A 21,649-nucleotide genomic window follows, 5' to 3' on the forward strand; every position below is an offset into this window, starting at 1 on the left:
AGCTGAGACCTGACTGGAGCTCATACATGGCCACCTTCCCACCCATACCTTGGAAACGAACCAGAGAAACAACGTAATGTTACCAGGAGGCAGAGGAAAAAGCAGATTGTTTGACAAGGTCTAGAAATCTGAAAGTAAGGTTTTTTTTTTGTTTGTTTTTTGGGGGGAATATTATAAAAAAAACAAAAAAAACAAAAAAACCTGAAAATCACATTTATGTAAATATTCACTAGCATTTGCTAAATACATTTTGATACACAATTGGCAGCTATTACAGGCTTTGGTATTTTGAATATGTTGCCAAAATATTGGCACACCTAATTCTTCACTGAAGCGTCTCTCCAGCTCCACCACGTTGGATGGTGAGCAACAGCAAAAGGGTGATAACATTTTTAATGGGGGAAGGGGTGTGATTGAATCAATTTTAGTGCCTGATGTTAGTGGTAATTCACCTTGTTGCAGTGCAGGCAATGTGTCAGTTCCGATTTAACAACTGTGAATGTGGTTATCAATGGTTGTCGCTTGTCTGTCTATAGTCTAAACATGCACCAGTGGTGTAGTCTCCAGTGGTATGAAAAAGTATCTGAACGTTTTGGAAATTCTCACATTTCTGCATAAAATCACAATCAAATTTGATCTGATCTTTGTCAAAATCACACAGATGTAAAAACAGTGTCTGCTTTAACTAATACAAGCCAAACATTTATAGGTTTTCATCTTTTAATGAGGATAGCGCGCAAAAAAATGACACAAGGGGGAAACATAAGTAGGTTCACCCTCTGCCTAAGGAAACTTAAATAGCAATTGGAAACCAATTTTTGACAGACAGACAGAGCTTTAATAGTCATTGACACACAGATATGACAACGGAATTACGTTTGATGAGTGAGCATCGGGCTGCTGCAGTTGAACCACGCTGCCAGCTATCTCTTCTTTTGCCCAAAAAAAGTCAGGTGTGTGCCCAATCATTGATGAGCAGTTTAAAGCTGCCCTGCCCACTATAAAACACACCTGGTAAGAATTGTCTTGATGTGCATCATGGCTCGGTCAAAAGAGCTGTCTGAAGACCTGCAATCAAGAATTGTTTATGTGTATAAATCTGGAAAAGGATACAAAACCATCTCGGTGCACAAATCGACTATATGCAAAACTATGGCCAAGAATAGTGTTCATGGGAGGAATCCACGGAGAAAGCCACTGCGGTCTAAGAAAATTATTGTTGCTCGTTTAATGTTCAAGAAAAGGTACTTGGACACTCCACATAAGTTTTGGCAAAAATATTTTGGTGACTGATGAAACCAAAGTTGAATTGTTGAGAGTAACACACAACGTCTTGTGTGGAGGAAAAATGGAACAGCTTACCAACATCAACATTTTCTGAAGTGGCCAAGTCAAAGTCCAGACTTGAACTCTTTGAGATGCTATGGCATGACCTAAGACAGCGATTCGTGCCACACATCCCAGGATTCTGACTGAACTACAGCAGTTTTGTGGAGAAGAATGGGCAAAGATTAGTCCTGATTGATGTGCCAGACTGATCTGCAGCTACAGGAAGTGTATGGTTGAAGTTATTGCTGCCAAAGGGAGTGGGGGCACAAAATATTAAATGTGATGGCTCACTTATTTTTTCCCCTTCTGTCATTGTTTGCATACTATCCTCATTAAAATATGAAAACCTATAAATGTTTGGGTGGTTTTAGTTAAAGAAGAAACTGTTTTTTCATCCGTGTGATTTTGACAAAGATCAGATCCCATTTGATGGCGATTTTATGCAGAAATGTGAGAAATTCCAAAAAGTTCAGATATTTTTTATACCACTGTACGTGTTACGCAAGTATGCGCCGTATACCCACTGGTAAAGTTTACTATTTTGCAATGTCACTGGTTTAGTTTGTGTGATGCCTATACGTCCTATACAGCTACTTGATGTTCAAGCATAGGAGACATTATTTTGTGACAGCCTTCACATAATAATTCATTAAATTAACACAGACTGTGTTTACATGATCTGAAGCTATTTTTTGCCTGTGATGAAAAGAAGAACAAATGTAAATACAGGCATTCTCAATTCTCGGCGTTTATATCATGTGATGGATGAAAATGTGTGCATTGAAGGCTGCTGTCATGTGTTCGGGTCAATGGGAACCTGTGGTTTTAGCACGTAGGCCTAACCAGATAGTTGTAGTTTGCGTGTTACTGAAGTACGATAGCTCTAAGGCATTGGTTTTTAACCCTGCTAAAGGTACCAAACCCCACGAGTTTCACATGTGCATTAACTTAACCCTTCAGAATTACTGCAGATGATACTGTAAATCTTTTTTTTTCTTTTCCAACACCAATATATCTAAGCTAACAAACTAATATCTAAGCAAATACTTATAGATCTTCACAATATGACTTTTTTCCACTTTTCAAATCCAGACAGAAAACTTACTGTATCTGTTTGAATTATCCTTTCCAGGTTGATCCTCTGTTCTGTTCTGTTGACTTCTCCCTTGTTACTTTTATTTTGCTTTTAATCTGTGCTTTTGTCTACTTTAATTTGTATCTCATATATACTGTGTATATATGTGTATATATATATATATATATACACACAGTATATGGTAGTCCCCAGGTTACGAAAGAAGTTCCGTTTCTAGGCTGGCGATGTAACCCGATTTTCCGCATAAGTCGGACTCAACCCTTTAAGTACCCCAAGATACACCCTGAACCTCAAAATAACTGTCCAAAAACATGTATTATACATCACATTAATAAGATAAAGTAAAAACTAAGATACTTTGAGGTACATTGTGTTAAATGTCGTTATATTCAATGACTATTCGGGCTTTAAAACCAAATAAAACAAAAAAAAAACTACTCGGGCTTTACTTGCGAGTGATTCGCTTTGCTGGGAGAAAAGGGCCCTGTGTAAAGAGTAGGGAGGCAAGAGAAGGGCGATATCATGGCCTTTCAGGTCGCCAGCGTCCCCTCTCTTAATGTGAGCCCGCCGTCCGAATTAAAAAAAGACTGATCGGGACTCACAAAAGGAGTTTGCGCCAGGGGGAAGCAGCAGCGGCAGCAGCATGAGAACAAGGAAGTGGGACCTGACGCCATCAGGAACTGCAGGACGGCGGCGACGCTGCCGGGGGAGGAGGGGATCCTGACATGGCAAGAATTAGGTGCTGTTTACGCAACAACAAAAAAAAAGGGGGACTGGAGACAGAATGGCAGATGAGACGCCGGCATCGTAAAGTCGAAATCACGCAAGTTGGGTACGTCATAACCCGGGGACTACCTGTATATGTATATCAGGCCTAGGTGAGTTAGACTATTAACAGTATACACACTGCAAAAACTACACTACACTAATGATATGCCCTGAGATTTACTGGTGACTACTTCAGGGTGTTGTAGTCTGCCTTTCATCTGGGATAGGCCACAGCACCCCACAACGCTGAACAGGATAAGAGTTACTGAAAATGTCATGTCATTGTGAATGCTTTCCAAATGCAGTTTACTTTTTTTCCCCCACTATAGACAATGATTCCTATAACCCTCCATTACATCCACCTTCTCATCGCTGTGTTCAATCATGTCAACTGTGGCACATTCTCCAGAAGCAAAACAAAGTCACAGATACACCATCCCCTGCCACAATACAATGATGGGCCTCCACAACAGCCCTTCTTGGGGAATGAGATGCCGTTACTGGGACAGTATGGTATGGAACTCCCACAACTTCCATTTGAGTTAGGCAAGGAGCACCTGTTGACAGAAAGTAAAGGTATCATATTTTCATTATTTGAAAATTAAATAATGTCATGAAATAAGTTGAATTCTCACCTTTCATGACCAAATGCTCTTTTTTTTTTTTATTTTTAAGGACAAACATTTGTCAGAGGAGCCAAAGGTCCACCTCCCCCTGGTCCTGTTGGAGAAGGTTTCCGCATTGGACCTCAGGGAGTTCCTGGCCCACCGGGACCTCAAGGACCACCAGGGCTGCCCGGACAGGGATTGCCAGGAATGCCAGGAAAAGCAGGCCCTGCTGGTCCTCAAGGGTACCCAGGAATAGGTAAACCAGGAATGTCGGGATTGCCTGGAAAACCAGGAGGACCTGGATTGCCTGGACCACAAGGTGAGTCAGGACCCAGTGGTCGTAATGGAGCAAATGGACTTCCCGGTCCTCAAGGACTTCCAGGTCCACCTGGCCTCCCTGGAATTTCAAAACTAGGGGGTCAAGGCCTTCCTGGACAAGTTGGCCTTAAAGGAGAACCTGGCCCAAGAGGTACCCCTGGGCTTCCTGGTCAGCCTGGCTCCAGAGGGGATAAAGGAATTGGTATACCTGGTTTACCTGGAATAAAAGGACCCAGTGGACCACCTGGGCCACCTGGAAATGCTGGAATGCCTGGGATTGCCAAACCCGGTGTAAATGGTCTTCCTGGCCAGCCAGGTTTGTCAGGGAAGTCTGGTCCTAAAGGTGAACCCGGGCCAGGAGGACCACCTGGTGATAGAGGCCAACCAGGTGTACCAGGCTTATCGGGAATTGGAAAACCAGGGAAGGATGGTTTTTCAGGTCAACCTGGGATTCCTGGAGGGAAAGGTGAAACAGGTTCTCCCGGAGTACCAGGAATTCCAGGTATGCCTGGTTATGGCAAACAAGGGTTTCCAGGACTGAAGGGTCACAAAGGACACAGCGGCTTTCCTGGATTATCAGGTCAAAAAGGAGAAAGGGGGCTTGAAGGCCTTCCCGGCGTTATTGGTCCGACAGGTTCAAGTGGTAGACCTGGTCCCCCAGGCCCAATTGGGCCTTCTGGTAGCGTTGGCTTCCCAGGGCAGAAAGGTGAAGATGGTGAAAGTGGGTTTAAAGGAAATCCTGGATTAAAAGGGGATTTAGGGTTACCAGGCCTTCCGGGACAGCCAGGCTTCATAGGTGAGATGGGACAACCTGGACTAAGAGGATTTCGAGGACCAACAGGTCCTAAAGGGGAACCAGGTGACAGGGGTTTATTTGGAAGTCCTGGTGCTGCAGGATTACCTGGGCCAAGAGGAGAGGTAGGCCAACCTGGGGATAAAGGCCATCAAGGACCACAAGGGATTCCAGGACTTTCAGGACCAGGTGGACCAATAGGACCTCCTGGAATGCCTGGTCAAAAAGGAGAAACAGGCCCTCCTGGGGTACCTGGATATCCTGGTAATGGAATACCTGGACCTGCTGGTCAGATCGGTCCTAAAGGTAACGCTGGGCAGAGTGGACCTCAAGGACTTCCCGGACCACCAGGGAAACCAGGACTTCCTGGTCTTCCAGGACCCCCTGCAAGATACCCAGACCATGGACAAACTCTCTCGGTATCAGGTCCATATGGTGGTAAAAAACAAGCATATAAAAAGCCCAATTATGGTGGTTACATTGGTGGAAATGCCTTGGAGATGCCAGCTTTTACAGCAAAGCTAACCAACCCATTCCCTCCTGTAGGTTCTCCCGTGATTTTCGACAAGGTTCTACACAACAGCAATCAGGACTACAGTCCTCAAAATGGTGTTTTTACATGCAGCGTACCAGGAGTATACTATTTTTCCTACCATGTCCACTGCAAGGGGGGCAATGTGTGGGTGGCACTAATGAAGAACAATGAGCCCATGCTGTACACTTACGATGAGTGCACCAAGGGCTTGCTGGATCAAGCATCAGGTAGTGCTGTTCTCCCTCTACAGCAGGCTGACACTGTTCACGTACAGTTGCCATCTGACCAGGCAGCGGGCCTTTATGCAAGTCAGTATGTCCATGCCATTTTTTCTGGATACGTGTTGTACTCAATCTAAGTGAAAAATTAAAATGCTACAGTGGACCCTTATGCTACGAGCACCTCACTTTGCGAGTTTTTCCATGATAGGAGCATCATCATGAGAGAAAATGAGTCTCAATCTGTGAGTGAATTTTCACCAATCGAATCCCAGAAAAGCCTCTCTCTCACTTGGAGTGTCTGGGTGCCTCGGCATCCCGCCAAGTGTCATGCGAGCGCTCACATTCGCTTTGTCTTGCCAAGTGCCTCGACGTACCGCTAGGGGGCGTAGGAGCATATCGCATCAACAGAATCCCCCATCTACCCACTAGTGATGGGATAAACAGTAAACTTGAGGGAACGAAGTCATTATGATTCGTTCAATAAAAAGATGCGTTCAAACGAATCGTTCCACGATTCGTGACGAAAGGAAGGAAGTGACTTTGCCGAATGAATCACCAAAGATCGCTTAGCAACTTAACTGAATGGGAAGTGACATTGCTTAGTCCCTCCCTTTCTTGCACATGGGCTCCTCATTGGCCGGTCGGCCTAGATTTATAAGTGAGCGTCACTGAGCAACAGACGCTATTATTCTGTTTCCGCTCCCTCCACGCCGCTGCAATAGTGAAAGCTAACTTTCGCATTGTCTATTATATGTCTATGGGATCAAAGTAATGGCTCGTGCTTGCAAATTTTAAACATTTTCCTTTTTCCATTTTTTTGGGGGGGGGAAGCAAAGCCTTTCTCGAACATGATCAATATCCAAAATATACACATATACAATATTGACGCTACCAGCCTACATGACACGACTGCTGTGGCGTAACTCAAATAAAAAGAGAAACCAAAACTCTAATTGCTAAATATGGAACGACCAACACATCATATTTACCACCACGCTTCGTTGTATTTTATTTCATTTTATTCTATTTTATTTTTTTAATGATCATCACGATTATTTTTTTCGGAACTATTGTTAAAGTGTATATAGCTGGTTGTCAAATTTGTTACCCTGAAATAAAAACTATGAAACGATACAAAATTTTGATACAAAAAAGTTTCACAGCAAATCAGTATTAAGACGATTGTATTGAAATGTAATTTTTGCACTGGTATTGATAAATAAATAATCCCGTCAGCTCCCCGCTGTCGTTCCCTTATCTGAGATTGCCAAATGCTGATGAGAAATAATCGTTTACTCTTGACAATATGTCACCTTTCCACTCTCATGAGTTTGTTAAGAAAATGGACACATATAGGTACATCCCTTGTGCCGCGTGCGCTTAGTTTTTGGGCGCTTGAGTAGCACAGGATGGATAGATGGATTCCACAATAATTTGTCAAATTTGCACCCCAATCAACACCTGACACGCTCTGACACGAAAAAAATAAATTATACACTCGGAAAAAAAAAAAGAAACATGAAAATAGATTCATTGCAAATCACTATTATGGTGATTGTACCAAATAGTCATTTTTCCTGTGCACAGATGAGATAAATTTTACTGCTGTGAAGTCCCCTGAACCCAGCTCGAGTCAGCTCTCTCCCCCACCCCCATGACGTCTACTGTAAAGTTGATAGGATGTTGTCAAATGTAGTCTCGAGTCTGGTGAGAAAAGTAGTACACAAAACCATGCTCAGCAAAAGTAATGTAGTACACTAAACAATGCTCCGTATGTTAGTGTGGTGTTTTCATGCGTTTGAGTACCATATGATATGCTCCACATTAAAGAATGTGAAAATCCCTTTCCTTTCAGTTCTTGCCTCGTTTACTGCTAGGCTTGCCACCCGTCCCTTGAAATACGGAATCGTTCCATAATTGGGAATTAAAAGTTGCGTTTCGTATTGAACCAATACGGAACGCAGTTTATTCCATATTTCACAATTGTCCCATGGGGCGACCCCACGCGACCCACGGCTCCGGCGGCGGGAAGGGGCGGGCGGCGGTGCGCCCAGCCCATGCACGTCTGTAACACAAAAACACACACCTGGCTGCGCTCATCAGTGACCACTGAGCCAAGAATAATGAACAAAAAGGGCAGGAGATATTAAAGACAGCAAGATAGTTATCTGCCTGCCTGCTGCTGTCTGCTCTGCACTGTGCTCCACTTCGGGTTCGTTTATTAGTAACTTCGCTCGTTCGGACACCCCACCTCATCCTCAAAAGGGGACACGTCTCCAAAAAATAGACTGGAGCGGGAAGAGGGTAACTTGTGGCTCGATAGAGGCACTGATGATGATTATAAAGCGAACTGCAAGGCAAGCAGGAAAGTTTTTGCAGTGTCTCACGGAGGTGTAAAGCAGCATCCTGCAGGGGACCTCCACAAACGAAATATAAGATCCCAGAAGAGCCTTTGTCACAATTCTTTGTACCTGAAACATCCCCTGAGCTTAATTTGGTATGGCATTATGCTCTTGTATATGGATAACATATAGGCTATATTTATATTTACCTTCATACAGCTTGCATTGATAGGAGCATGGCTAGGCTATTTCAGTGGCTACTCTGGTTGATTATTTTCAGGAATGTTGATTTTTTTTTTTTTTTTTTGAAACATGCATTTATTATCAATCAATATGGAATTAATTTATGTACCCATAAAGAACATCTTATTTTGTTACGCTAACTAATGCTCCTCATTTGGAATTATTACTAATAAATTAACAGCAAATAAACACTGAACAGTCCTACTACGAATACAGTATATACTATCTATTGATTAATAGTGATACCAAAATTAAAGCAATAATTTCACATCATCCCACTCCTACCCTCTAAATTACTGCAGTGATGTGACACAGGTACACCACACAGTAAAACGTGGCCAGCCAGAGCTACAATAGTGCTGACTGTGGACACAGGCTCAATCAGAAGATTTTTATATGATTCCAAAACAGTGAAGAAAATGACTTTGGGGAGAACAAAGCAAGAGGCACTGTTGAAACAAGTCCTGGTTCCAAAGAAAGTGGGTGATGTGCTCAAAATCTTAACATCACCCATCCCAATCTCCATACAGACCGATGAATCGAATAAATTGAGCAGGAAATGTTATCCCTAGCTGTCCAGTACTTCAGTCCAGAGTCTGGGCTCACCAACAAAATGCTGGACTTCATACAGAATGCAGACGAGTCAGCTGCTGGAACTGTAGCTCTCCTGGAACATTCCCTTAAGAAATTTGGCTTGTCAATGGATCACGTGACCGGATTCAGTGTCGACAACACAAATATTAATTACGATATTCACAACTTTGTTTTCACTAACCTGCAGAAAAAAACAAAACTATCTGCTGCATGGAAACTGCCATGCCCACATAGTGAACAATACAGTTTTCTCATCTAAAAATAGACACATTTCGATGCATTTTAGGAGTTTTGGGGATGCCCCTTTTTTTCGCCCGTAAGGCTTTGGGCGCGAGGGGGGGGGGGGGGCGTCCCTTATTTCCATTTCTGAAAGGTGGCAACCCTATTTACTGTGTGACTGGAAAGTCAAGTCATGTTGCAGAACGAATCATCTCAGCAATCTCGGTCAGGACCGAGTAAGTGTACGGTAAGTGACATAACTCAGTCTTGCCCCTGCCTGCTTATTGGCCACACGTGGAAGTGACTGACAGACGCTCTGATTCTGTTTTCGCTCCCTCTCCTGCCCGCGATGAGGCTGACGTCTTGTCATGCATCACATCAGATGCTGCATCTTGGTCTCAACTCTTAACGCCCTTCCACGCAAGTCCCAATTTTCCTTAAGAACGAATCAGTGCAGAAGGTGATTAGTAGTGATGGCCAAATGAAGCCTTATGAAGCAATGAAGCTTTGCAGCCAATTGGTTTGCACATGTAGCAAAGCTTCATTGTGCTTCATTTACTCTATGGCGCCATCAAGTGGTCTACAAGCCCAAGAGGTCAACATTGTTAAGAATTCAATGGTTATTTGATTATGAGAAAGATATGAATGTGCTTATGTTAGTAATTTAGTATGTGAACAAAATAACAAAACAAATATAACAAAACAAGTACTAAGGATAATTTGTTATTAATTTTTGTTGAGAAATAATAGCTTTCCCACAGTGGCTGGCTTTAAACGGTTTCTTTTTTTTGGACAATATTTCACCAGCTTTAGAAAATATTCTTCTTTCACAAGGCACAGATGAAGCTGGGGTGCTGATAAATGTGAGTGTCAGTTTTTATAAATTTGGGTAGGTATTCTTTTGTGCCTCCCAGTACACTAATGGATTGTTCATTCTGTTGATGTTTGGTTCAGATAGGTACACACACTCACATTTATATTAATGTAGTTCTTCTCCCTTACCTTATTGAAAGCAATCAAATGAAAATGTTCCCATACAGGGGAGGATCGCTTTTTTTTTTGCGCAATTTCCATCGCAAGCAAAGGACAAGGCTCGAAAAAAGATTGCACTGGTTGCACTGTTGCGCACAGATCATGTAACAAGTACAGGAGCCCGAAATGCACAAAATGTGAGATAACAGGCGATCGCCATTGCGTTTTGCAACCAATTTATACCGTAGTCTGTAGCCTACTGTGTTTGCAATGCGCGCCGAACGTCGGATCACTTCCGAAGCATACATCAGCTTCAGCCGGCCGGCGAGGCTTCTCACGCCATCATTTCCGGGTTCTGCCGAAATGACGCGCGCCTCGCTACAAGCCTCGTGGAAACACCCCTCCCATTACTCGACACAAGCTTCGGAACCTCGGCCCATTTCGTCCCATCACTAGTGATTAGTTCGGTCTTGTTCCTCCATTCAAAAAGAACGAATCGTTCATGACCGACACAACATTACTGCCCACCTGGTGCTGATTCTCGCTGTCTCCAATGATAAAATTTTGTATCTAAGTGCATCCGAGTCATTTTTGCTTTCCTGTGAACACAAGTGAACATTAACCATATCCTCCAGCAAAATAGCAACCAAAAACAGTGGTGAGAAAAAGAAAATAATGCTCAGAATTTAAACAATGCAAGAAATAATAGGAAAACATGAAAAGTGTGTTAGCGATCTTTGTAAGGAGTATAAGGAGGCTATAATGGATATGTCTGCCTCAAAGGGAATGGCCACCCTCGCTAATAAAAGAACCATAATTATTGTATGTATGAGTGCCCGTTCTCTCTCCTCCTGCACTCCCGCCTTGAATTTTCGTTATGTTGCTACAGCCCTTGTGGTAAATTTTTGTAAATAATTATTTGGTTTTCATAGATTTTTAAATTTATTTAGCTTTAACAATGATGCCTTGAATTATCATCTAAGGGTTACACTGTGGGTCATTGGAACTGTTGCACGGATTAACTGTTATTCACTTATTTCATGTTTAGAAAATATATTCATATTTAGCATTCACGTTACAAGATTAGTCGTGGAACGGATTGTGCTCGTTCGTATCATGAGGGTCCATTGTATTTGAAAATTCAATGATTGTTGAAGGAAATGTAAAAATTAAGTAAATTGAAAATGTTTTGTCTGATGTTGAATTAAAATCATTATGTCCGTATTTACAAGTGAACAAAGTGTCCTTAACTGTGTTGGAAGCTCTTATGTTACAAATACAGTATTGTACATGCCTTACACCAGGGGTCTCCAAACCAGTCCTCAAGGGCCCCAGCAGGTCCTGGTTTTTGTTCCAACCGAGCGAGTACAGGCAGTTTAACCAATAAGGTTTCTGCTAAAATAGGCAGAACCTGACTGCAATCAACTGATTACAATTGTAAGACACCAGATTGGTGTAACGGTGTCGTCCTGTATTGTTGGATTGAAATCATGCACCCACTGCGGTCTTATGTGGAATAGTTTGGAGGCCCGTGCTTTACACTTTTATTTTATACTTTTGAGGCAGCAAATACAGTACATGACTGTCTCGTGACAATATATGATAGATGAAATATAAATCTCTCAGTCATTGTTACATGACAAAGGAGGAAACGATAGAAACTTTTCGTGGTGTGGTTTCCTTTATTTGTAAAGCATCGAACCCAGCTACAACAACAAAACGGGCTAATGTGTTAAGTGCTATCATGCGCCACGGAACAATGCACTTAGGACAACACGGAAAATACAGATTTTGCAAATGCATGCTGCCATATTTTCAGGATCAAAACACCATTCCGCCCGGCCCCGAATCATTTACGGAAACGGCGTACCAGACTGTTCCGACCCACTTGCACCCCTAAACATATCTATAAATCTAAGTGTTTGGAGAACATTGTATCTGGTTCTAACCGTATTTCTAAGGTTGAAGATGTATTAGTACAGGCTGAAGGTGTGCCAAATCTCCACTCAAGTAGTGGTTGTTCTTCTTGTGGACACTAACTTTTAAGTCCTACTCCTCATTCGTGAACTGATCGTCTTGAAACTTTGTAACTATGTAGCATGGGCCAGTATCGATCAATCCTCAGAGCCTGATTAAAAATATACAGTGGGGAGAACAAGTATTTGATACACTGCCAATGGGTTTTCCCATTGACTGTGTATCAAATACTTGTTCTCCTCACTGTATATATATATATATATATATTTTTTTTTTTTTTTTTTAACGGGCTAACTAATAAATTGCGGACCTATTGTTACAGTAGGTTATGAGTTAGCCAGTAGAGGGCATGTGCGCTCTCCGTCAAAGCCTTCAGCCTATAGTGTGCTGTAGCACACTCATGCTTGGTATATTTACAAAGTAACAAAGTTTCCATATTTGTCATATTAGTTTATTTTGTTGTGTGGATGGATGGCATCTGCCACACTTGAAAGGCCAATCCATGAAAATATTGGCTGACATTAAACTGGTTCGAGGCGCAAATACCGTTGGGCAACAATGGGCTACTGGGCATATTATACACAACATACATGATGTCAAGTATCAGTAGGTGCCCCAGTTTTCACTACAGCAGCAATTCACAGTGGGATTACTAAACACTACTGCAATCCAGTTCAATACAGTCTTTGTTAAATCCAGTTCACTTACATTTAACAATGACCCTCGTGAGGAAAAGTGACATGGTAAATGAATGAATGAAATTGTTAGAATCAAATTTTATCTGTCATCACGGTGTGTTTATTATTTATCTTTTACTAATACGTTTTAGATTTTCAATACAGCCAGCCATCAATTATCTACTGAAGTAGTTTAAATTTTCAATTAATAAGCTGTGTTTATGTTGAAAGTATGCAAACTGTTACAGTGGTTTAACATAATAATATTAAATGTTGGTGGCGGGTGATGAACAATCAAGCCTGACACGCTCTTGTATTTGTTTGGTTTTATTTATTCATTTAAAATGTTATGTTGCAAGTGTTGCCTTGGAAACGATAGGCGTGTGTGCGCATGTGCGGGCGGGAGAGAAGTAGGCGCGCGCGCCGTAATGAGGATGTCTGGCTACGTGCGAGTCAGCTGGACGTGTTTGTGTGCTCGACACAAGTTAAAAAGTGATCGAGAGCAATTGTCATTTCGACCTGTCACTCCAAGAGTCAAACAAGGGAGGTAACGGTCAATCTGTATTTCGTTCTAGTGAGAAAAAAAGGTCACATTATATTTTGCCACCGCTGGTAAGAGGTTGGGCCTATCATGGCATAGATATCATGTCAATGACATCTACAAACAAGCATGCGCTGTACGTAGTTAACGGCCATCTTGCCTCGGGGAACTTCTCAAGCGAGTAAGGTAATTTTTTCCATTAAAATATACTTTACACGTTAAATTCTAACCCTAACCTTTACAAACGGTTTGGTAACTATAACTATATAAAAACGTATAAACATGGCCATGATTTAGGCTGGATGTTGAATCAAAAACATTGTAATTACTTTTAAATATGCAGGAACTTAATACATCTCTGAAATTTATGAAAAAGCAAGCTAAATCTAAACGGATTTAAAATTGAACAATGCAAACATATATAACAGTAAAAATAATGATGGAATGGCTCCGACGCAAATTGGCCGACGAGTGACGCCGCCGTCTCTTTCGGTTGAGAGCGTTCAACATACAGCTAGCCTTAAACATATAACATCTAAGAATCATACTACTGTGCTCGCCTGTCACTTCCGCCATTTACGACAGTGTCGTATTCAAAGTTATCACTGTGCATTCGTCGAGTAAAATACGAATTCCAGCTGTAACATGTAAGTACTGCCATGCATTCCTCATATCATAATGTGCGTTGATATGATTTTAGCACTGCACAACGGCATCGCTCACCAATTACGTCGGGCTAAGGTTAGTCAGTTAGCTTTGTTGGCGACATTTCTTTGCTAAGTAACCGGCAACATGACATGGTTGTTCATTTGAAGTCACGCTTGTTAAGATGTTCTTGCCACCACAAGCGCGCATAGTACATTATTGCATACAGTAGGGGAATGTACCTGAAAAGAACTGCTGTACACGTGTTGTGTTCAGTACTTGACCATGATTTGTTGACCGATATAAAATGTATAATCAACATTTTACATTATAGATGTTTTACTGTCAGTTGTTTTAGGATATTTTCTCATACAAAAACAAAGCCTGTATACTGTTTTAAAATATGAACGTGTGTTGAAGTGGAATACGAGTTATATATAGTTATTATTAAATATAGTTATTTCTAAAGTGAGCAGTGTTGAACAACCACTTCCAATGACAAGTTCCTGTTCTAACACTTGTGGAACTGTCTTGTCATTCAGAACAGCCATGGCTTCACGAGCAGGGCCACGAGCTACGGGAACAGATGGTAGTGACTTCGAACACAGGGAGCGAGTAGCCTCACACTACCAGATGAGGTATGTCCAGTGATTATTAGCTTTTATTTAAAATTATACTAGTTCCTCCATGCATTTGCAATGGACGCAGTCTACCCAAATTAACCAATTCCTGTGAATTAAGGACAAGTATTCAATTTCAAGTTATAATACTATATCCAAAACTGCCCGCTTGTCTTTGTGCCTCAATCCCAAATCATGTTGGTGTTGACAGTGTGGCCCTGAAGTCAGAAATCCGTAAGCTTAACATCGTCCATTTGCTGGTCTGGGTGCTGATGGCAGCTCAGGTAGAACCTCACTCACTTTTTGTCATTTTTGCTTCTATTAAAACATATCTTTTTGTTCAGGTGACAGTCAGCCAACTGAGTCTTGTGTCCCACAAAATGATCGCCTCACCATACCAGTGGGAATACCCGTACCTCCTCAGTGTTATTCCCACCGCATTTAGTTTCATGGCTTTGCCACGTAACAACATTAGCTACCTGGTTATTTCCATGATAAGCGCCGGGCTTTTCTCAGTGGCACCTCTTATCTACGGCAGCATGGAGATGTTCCCTTTTGCGCAGCAGTTGTATCGACATGGCAAAGCCTACCGTTTCATCTTTGGTTTCTCTGCGGTATCAGTCATGTATCTGGTGATCGTCATTTCCGTGCAGGTGCACGGCTGGCAGATCTACTACAGCAAGAAACTACTGGACCAGTGGTTCACCAGCACACAGGAGAAGAAGAAAAAATAAGTTTACACAAAACAAATGGAGACAGGTCTGTGTGATGTCCTTGGGCAGAAAAACTGAGAATATGAATATTCGGTTATATAACAATGAACTACAGTAAGGGAAAGATTGAGTGATTGGTTGTGGACTGATGCAGCCATATCTGTAAGGCCAGATCAGATTCCACAAGATTTATATTTTATCTGCTTTGTTTTTCCTAACATTCTATGCCTGGACTCAACTGCCTTTGATGCATACATGAAACCTGGCATTTCATCATTCACTAAAATAAACTGTTGACCTTTTGTTTTCTGTTGCCCTTGTGAGTCATACATATTTTGCAGCAATTTGATGAATGCTGACTTGTGGATGGTCCAAAGGATAAATTGGGTCATTCAAGTTCAACTTAAAGGTAGCCTATTCAACATGTCCACAAAGTTTAAAAAATAATTTACTACTTTGTATGTATACAAATTGTAGGAGTGTGTGTGTTGAGTTTTGACTTCCAAATAATTTGGAAGAACAATACATAATGTGCATTTTACATTTTGAGTAACTTGAGGCATATAAAATCCAGCAAATTATAAATACCACTAAAAATTCACAGTGGAGTGAAGGTGCCTTCTTGGCTTAAAACACTTTCCATGTGTATCCTCAGATATCACAGTCATGAAAATTATTACATAGCATTACACTGATAAAAGCTATGCTTTGTTTAGCGGTATGTTTTGGTCCTCGTCAACACCGCCCTTTGTAGTTGAGTCTAATCACACAATCACAGAAGTTGGAGGCGCCCACAAAGTCACAGCAGATGATGTTGACACCATCTACCTCAGGTCCTGGCTGTTGTTCTCTCACCCAGCCAAGCAGCACAGTTAGGGCCTTTGTGGTGATCTTCCTCATGTTTTCAAAGGGATGAAGGAGGACGAATGGAACAGTCTCAGTCAGATTAAGGCCACTGACAAAAAAACAAGCTAAAGAACATAATAAAACAAAAACATGTCAGCTGAAAGTCTACTGCATTATATGTCTGAATATTTTTTGTATGTACAGTGGGGAGAACAAGAATTTGATACACTGCCGATTTTGCTGGTTTTCCCACTTGCAAGCCATGTAGAGGTCTGTAATTGGTATCATAAGTTCTCTTCAACTGTGAGGGACTGAATCCAATACAAAAATCCAGAAAATCACATTGTAGAACTTTTAAATAATAAATTTGTATTTAACTGCATGAAATACGTATTTGATACATTACCAACTAGTAAATATTTCGGCTCTTAGTTCTTTTTTAAGAACCCCTCCTGTTCTCCACTCATTACCGGAAGTAACTGCACCTGTTTGAACTTGTTACCTGTATAAAAGACACCTGTTCACGTGCTAAAACAAACAAACTCCAACCTCTCCACAATGGCCAAGACCAAAGAGCTGTGTAAGGACATCAGGGATAAAATAAAAGACCTGCACAAGGCTGGGATGGGCTACAGGGAAAATAAGCAAGCAGCTTGGTGAGAAGGTAACAACTGTTGGAGCGATTATTAGAAAATGGGAGAAGTTCAAGTTGACGGTCATTTTGCCTCGTTCTGGGGCTCCATGCAAGATCTCACCTCGTGGGGCATCACTGATCATGAGGAAGGTGAAGGATCAGCCCAGAACTACATGGCAGGACCTGGTCAATGACCTGAAGAGAGCTGGAACCACAGTCTCGAAGAAAACCATCGGAAACACGTCGTCATGGATTAAAATCCTACAGTTCACGCAAGATCCCGCTGCTGAAGCCAGTGCATGTCCAGACACGTCTGAAGTTTGCCACTGACCATCTGGATGATCCAGAGGAGCAATGGGAGAAGGTCATGTGGTCGGATGAGACCAAAATTGAACTTTTTGGTCTAAACTCGGCTCGTTGTGTTTCGAGGAAAAAGAAGGATGAGTACAACCCCAAGAATACCATCCCAACCGTGAAACATGGAGGAAGAAACATTTTTTTGGGGCTGCCTCTCTGCCATGGGTAAAGGACGATTGCACCGTATTGAGGGGAGGATGGATGGGGCTATGTATCGCCAGATCTTGGCTGACGACCTCCTTCCTTCAGTGAGAGCCCTGAAGATGGGTCGTGGCTGGGTCTTCCAGCATGACAACGACCCAAAGCACACAGCCAAGGCAACTAAAGAGTGGCTCCGTAAGAAGCATCTTAAGGTCCTGGAGTGGCCGAGCCAGTCACCAGATCTGAACCCGATAGAAAATCTATGGAGGGAGCTGAAAGTCCGTGTTGCCCGGCAGCAGCCCCGAAACCTGAAGGCTCTGGAGAGGATCTGCATGGAGGAGTGGGCCAAACTCCCTGCTGCAGTGTGTGCAAACCTTGTCACGGACTCCAGGAAACGTTTGGTATCTGTAATAGCAAACAAAGGTTTCTGTACCAAATATTAAGTTCGATTTTTGTGATGTATCAAATATTTATTTCATGCAATTAAATGCAAATTTATTATTTAAAAATTATACAATGTGATTTTATGGTTTTTGTATTTGATTCCGTCCCTAACAGTTGAAGAGAACTTATGATACAAATTACAGACCTCTACATGCTTTGCAAGTGGGAAAACCAGTAAAATCGGCAGTGTATCAAATACTTCTTCTCCCCACTGTATATAATCAAATTACATGGTCTTCCTGCATGCTTCTGAGCCTCCAAGTAGGCAATCACCTTCTTTGGATCAGTGCTGTCAGCATACCTGCGGAAAGACATTTAACACGTCAGTGCACAGTAGTGGTTGGCTGCCATGTTCATGTAACAGTAAGTCTTCAGCTTTTATACCAGTAAGGTATGTCGGTCCACAGTTGAGGATGATTGTTAACCATATCTTGGTTGTCATAAGAAACAATTATTTGTTGATGTCTGGACCAACAGGATCGTAAGGTGGCACAATCCTGCAAAGCGTTTCAAGTATTTAGAGTTTTAAAAAGATCAGGAAATAAATAATGCAAGGTGGACAAATGGCCAACACTGCATCAGGGATGTTGGCAGGTTACCTGTGATGAACAAAGCTTTGGTCCAAACAGTGAAATAATGTAGTCTACAAATTGTGTGTGGTCACTAAGGCTTAGACAACTGAAATGTGAGCAGCAGATAATAACAATCTCTTTAGGGTGTGCATCCAACCAGGCAGCCAGTTCATCCAGTGCCTCCTGCTGACACACATACATCATTACTATACATGAGTTAAGGCAAAATATACTTAATTCCTGTAAATTCTCACTTGCTGCCGCAAAAAGTATACAACTCCGGCAATGTGATGAAAATTCTACCCGGTTCTACCCTTTCACAGCAATAGAGTAATTATGAAAAGTCTACAAGGTGAAACTTTTTTTTTTTCAAAATAGAAACACATCTATAGAAACTGTATATAAATAGAAACTGTAACCTGTAAAACCCAGTTTAAAAATTGTTTCAATCATTTGAGAATGAGAGGAACACAATTCGCTTGTAACTGTGGTGCTCCTGGGTCACCATTATCTTCATCATTACTCAAAAGTGGATTTTCGGGGGGGGGGGGGGGGGGGGGGGGGGTCAGGCCCCACTGGTGGCCGAAAGGTGTCATTGCATGTAATTTACTTTCCTATACAAAATATGATTTTCAAAATAATTTTCCCGTAAAATATTGTCTATAGAAGTTGTAAAGCAATAAAACAAAAAATTTTTTTAAAAAATGAATGAAATGAACAAAATAGATATTTTTATAATGAGTCAAAATTATTTTTCGAACAGATTATGTGACTAGCAACTTAGACGGTCATTTGTATGCTTAGCCAAAACCACACAAGGACCGAAAAGGCAAGATGGATAGGCTATACGTGTTTTTTTTTTAAACCTAAGCTTTCAAAAGCGACAACAACTACTGAGCAAGAACCAAGGACTGAAAATGTTGAAAAGTTGTTGAAATGAAATGCTAGAGACCTCCGTCAAAATTGTAAGCGGAGTTTCAATTTGCCCCACTACAGACGCTAATTGTACAACAGAGCCACCACCGTTGTCTTGTTAATGCAGTTAACCCCATCAAAAATTGTGTCCCCTGACCGCGGGAGCGCGCACATGCACATTAGGTACGAGGGTCGTCGACTTAAGCAAGAAAAGAACCACAGTTATATATATTTTGGACATCGACCTTTACTAAACTGGAAAAACTCCATACAGGACTTGAATTACAGTAAGAACAGTTATAGGTCATCCTACGAGTAACACAGTGAAACATTGCCTTTTTTAACATTCAGTACGTATGTTACGGTATACGACAGAAAAAATGTTTTTTTTTGATGGATGTGCCATGTTTGAAAACCTTTTAGATAACTACATCTCCAAAACACGGAAATAAAAAAAAAATCAATGCAGTGCAGTGGCTCCACCCAGACTGGGGTAACTACATGGGCACGACACCAGTGGGCGTACCATATTCAATGGATGACGATCTTGGCGAATAGTATAGCCTAAGCAGCCTGATTTTAGAATTCCCCTCAAGAATGATGGGAAACAAAAAATGCTCATTTTCAACTTATTATAAATATTCTTGTAAGGTAATTTTATTGCCGACACTGCGTTTCAGGGTCATCACTATATTGTGCCCCCCCGCCCTAAAAGTAAAAAACTCTGCCTATGGGAACTTGTGATATTCTTCTAATAGTCATGTGTTCACTGGTTGTACAGTACCTTTACAGTAATCCACGTGTATATACCATGGGCAAAGAACAACTTGCTGCACTCTTTTGGCTTCTTGGCAATCCGCATGTCCAAAAAGCGAACCCCAAGTTCACACTGACTACTAAGGACAGTTTGCTGTGCACACAGGGAACACAAGAGACGAACATGAATTTAAAATTTGTAACATTGTACATGCAATGCTCTCTTGTACCTGCGTGGTGGCCCAACGGAGCACGCAAGGCCGCGTACAGCAGGGAGCAAGTCTGTCCATCACCTTGAGGAACCACGACTCTGACTCAACGACAGGTGAGGACGTGTCCAAACAGAAAGACATGCTGTCATGGCTGCCTGAAAAACACGCATACATACGAGTGTTTTAAGTGTAAACCTAATTAGTAGGAAAACGACAACTTCCTCAACTTAGGTACATTGACTCATATGTAGTTGCTGACCAACATTTCTGAAATGTCAATACATGCACTATAACTGCCCTTGGATGTTGTACAGCTGGCATACGGACTTCATGAGTTAAAACGTCAGTTAAAACGTTCAACATGTTCAAGCTAAGAGTATAATATTTGGAACAAATATTGTGACACATGTCCCTGTGGTTAAACATGAAAATATTATTTTTCTAATATAGTTTCCAGGTCTGGAGTGTTTTGTTTACCCGGAATAGCCAAGTTCCACAGCGGTACATCTAGCAGTTCCTCGGGTAAACGTGACATCCAATTCGCGTTTCCTGGTAGTTTGTCACCCATTTTATGTTTCATATGGTATTAGTCAGTTTCAGTTGACTACATTGCTCAGTTTATGCAGTTAAAACTGCAGCCGCGTCACGTGAAACTGGTTCAGCTTTTTCCTGTCTGGTGTGCAGCGTCTAGAAACGCTTCCTTGGCTTGCTACTGCCCTCTGCTGGCCCCCCAAATAATTTGTCCGAATACTGGTTTTACCCGATCCTGACATCCTGTTGTTTTTCCATACCCACTGTCGTGGAGTGTGCAAAGCACACGGACACATTTGCAGTTACAAAGAAACTTCGCGGTCAATATTAAACCGGCCTGAAAATTACCAATCAAATTGTGGACTTCCACAAACCTGATCGACATTAAATGGGAGATTAATCCTTGGGAACGTATTGCACCATTTTTTAACTTAAACCATCCACCAAACAATGTTATGTTAAACTATGAACAAATTTAGGATTCCACACAAAACAATCATTCTCCTTGATTTAATGCGCAGCGTTGAATTAAAGATCCATTCTAGTACAATTTTATCCAAAACGTATCGTTTTTTTCAACCCTCCGTTTTTCTGAGTAATTTATTTTTGGGGCTGTTTTTTGAATTATTTTTTTTCCCAACCCTCCGTTTTTCTAATTAATTTTGGGGTTTATTTTTTGAATTAATTTTTTCCAACTTTGTTTTTCAAAATAATTTATTTTCGGGTTTGTTTTTTGAATTTGTTTTTTTTCCAACCTTGTTTTTCAAAATAACTTATTTTTGGGTTTGTTTTTTGAATTATTTTTTCAAAGTAATTTATTTTTGCGTTTGTTTTTTTGAAGTTTTTTTTCCCTGAGCTTGGCTACCGAGGAAAAAATATTTATTCAAAATTCAAGCACTTTGAAGTCTAAATTAATTAGAAAAACAGAGGGTTGAAAAAAAAAAAATTCAAAAAACAGCCCCAAAAATAAATTACTCAGAAAAACGGAGGGTTGAAAAAAAAATTTAAAAAAACAGCCTCCCATTTTTTT

The 21,649-nt window shown here is 41.3% G+C and overlaps 3 protein-coding genes across 8 annotated transcripts; 2 read left to right on the plus strand and 1 right to left on the minus strand.

Moving 5' to 3' along the window:
• Positions 1-12,163, plus strand: LOC130911853 (collagen alpha-1(VIII) chain-like). Its single transcript, XM_057829456.1, has 3 exons — positions 1-134; positions 3,523-3,769; positions 3,869-12,163. Exons 2-3 carry the CDS (start codon positions 3,526-3,528, stop codon positions 5,803-5,805), a joined length of 2,181 nt encoding a protein of 726 aa, XP_057685439.1. The 5' UTR covers positions 1-134; positions 3,523-3,525; the 3' UTR covers positions 5,806-12,163.
• On the plus strand, positions 9-15,514 carry LOC130911855 (protein jagunal homolog 1-B). 5 transcript variants are annotated; one of them, XM_057829464.1, is made up of 4 exons: positions 9-134; positions 14,421-14,516; positions 14,710-14,782; positions 14,843-15,514. In XM_057829464.1, the coding sequence occupies exons 2-4, from the start codon at positions 14,428-14,430 to the stop codon at positions 15,230-15,232; spliced, it is 552 nt and encodes a 183-aa protein (XP_057685447.1). In that variant the 5' UTR covers positions 9-134; positions 14,421-14,427; the 3' UTR covers positions 15,233-15,514. The 5 variants fall into 5 exon arrangements, with proteins under 5 accessions (XP_057685447.1, XP_057685443.1, XP_057685446.1 ...); XM_057829460.1 differs by lacking the exon at positions 9-134 and adding an exon at positions 13,079-13,239; XM_057829463.1 differs by lacking the exon at positions 9-134 and adding an exon at positions 13,261-13,419.
• Positions 12,309-21,463, minus strand: zgc:112023 (PI-PLC X domain-containing protein 1). Of its 2 annotated transcripts, XM_057829458.1 has the most exons (7): positions 20,566-21,463; positions 20,107-20,243; positions 19,905-20,030; positions 18,233-18,388; positions 18,018-18,130; positions 17,864-17,934; positions 12,309-16,182 (listed from the first exon to the last, which is right to left on the minus strand). In XM_057829458.1, the coding sequence occupies exons 1-7, from the start codon at positions 20,666-20,668 to the stop codon at positions 15,947-15,949; spliced, it is 942 nt and encodes a 313-aa protein (XP_057685441.1). In that variant the 5' UTR covers positions 20,669-21,463; the 3' UTR covers positions 12,309-15,946. The 2 variants fall into 2 exon arrangements, with proteins under 2 accessions (XP_057685441.1, XP_057685442.1); XM_057829459.1 differs by lacking the exon at positions 18,233-18,388.
• Positions 21,464-21,649: the final 186 nt, after the last annotated feature.

The sequence above is a fragment of the Corythoichthys intestinalis genome, chromosome 2 (assembly GCF_030265065.1).
Source record: "Corythoichthys intestinalis isolate RoL2023-P3 chromosome 2, ASM3026506v1, whole genome shotgun sequence".
Classification (NCBI taxonomy): Eukaryota; Metazoa; Chordata; class Actinopteri; order Syngnathiformes; family Syngnathidae; genus Corythoichthys; species Corythoichthys intestinalis.

What these genes read in the sequence shown, in the direction of transcription:
- LOC130911855 (XM_057829460.1), top strand. Translation starts at nt 13,121, where the DNA reads ATGAGGATGTCTGGCTACGTGCGAGTCAGCTGGACGTGTTTGTGTGCT. An exon ending in CCAAGAGTCAAACAAGGGAG is followed by an intron (nt 13,240 to 14,420) that starts GTAACGGTCAAT and finishes CTTGTCATTCAG; the next exon opens with AACAGCCATGGCTTCACGAG. An exon ending in GCCTCACACTACCAGATGAG is followed by an intron (nt 14,517 to 14,709) that starts GTATGTCCAGTG and finishes TGGTGTTGACAG; the next exon opens with TGTGGCCCTGAAGTCAGAAA.
- LOC130911853 (XM_057829456.1), top strand. Translation starts at nt 3,526, where the DNA reads ATGATTCCTATAACCCTCCATTACATCCACCTTCTCATCGCTGTGTTC. An exon ending in CCTGTTGACAGAAAGTAAAG is followed by an intron (nt 3,770 to 3,868) that starts GTATCATATTTT and finishes TTTATTTTTAAG; the next exon opens with GACAAACATTTGTCAGAGGA.
- zgc:112023 (XM_057829458.1), bottom strand. Translation starts at nt 20,668, where the DNA reads ATGAAACATAAAATGGGTGACAAACTACCAGGAAACGCGAATTGGATG. An exon ending in CAAAGCTTTGTTCATCACAG is followed by an intron (nt 18,131 to 18,232) that starts GTAACCTGCCAA and finishes AACGCTTTGCAG; the next exon opens with GATTGTGCCACCTTACGATC. An exon ending in GAAGCATGCAGGAAGACCAT is followed by an intron (nt 16,183 to 17,863) that starts GTAATTTGATTA and finishes TATGTTCTTTAG; the next exon opens with CTTGTTTTTTTGTCAGTGGC.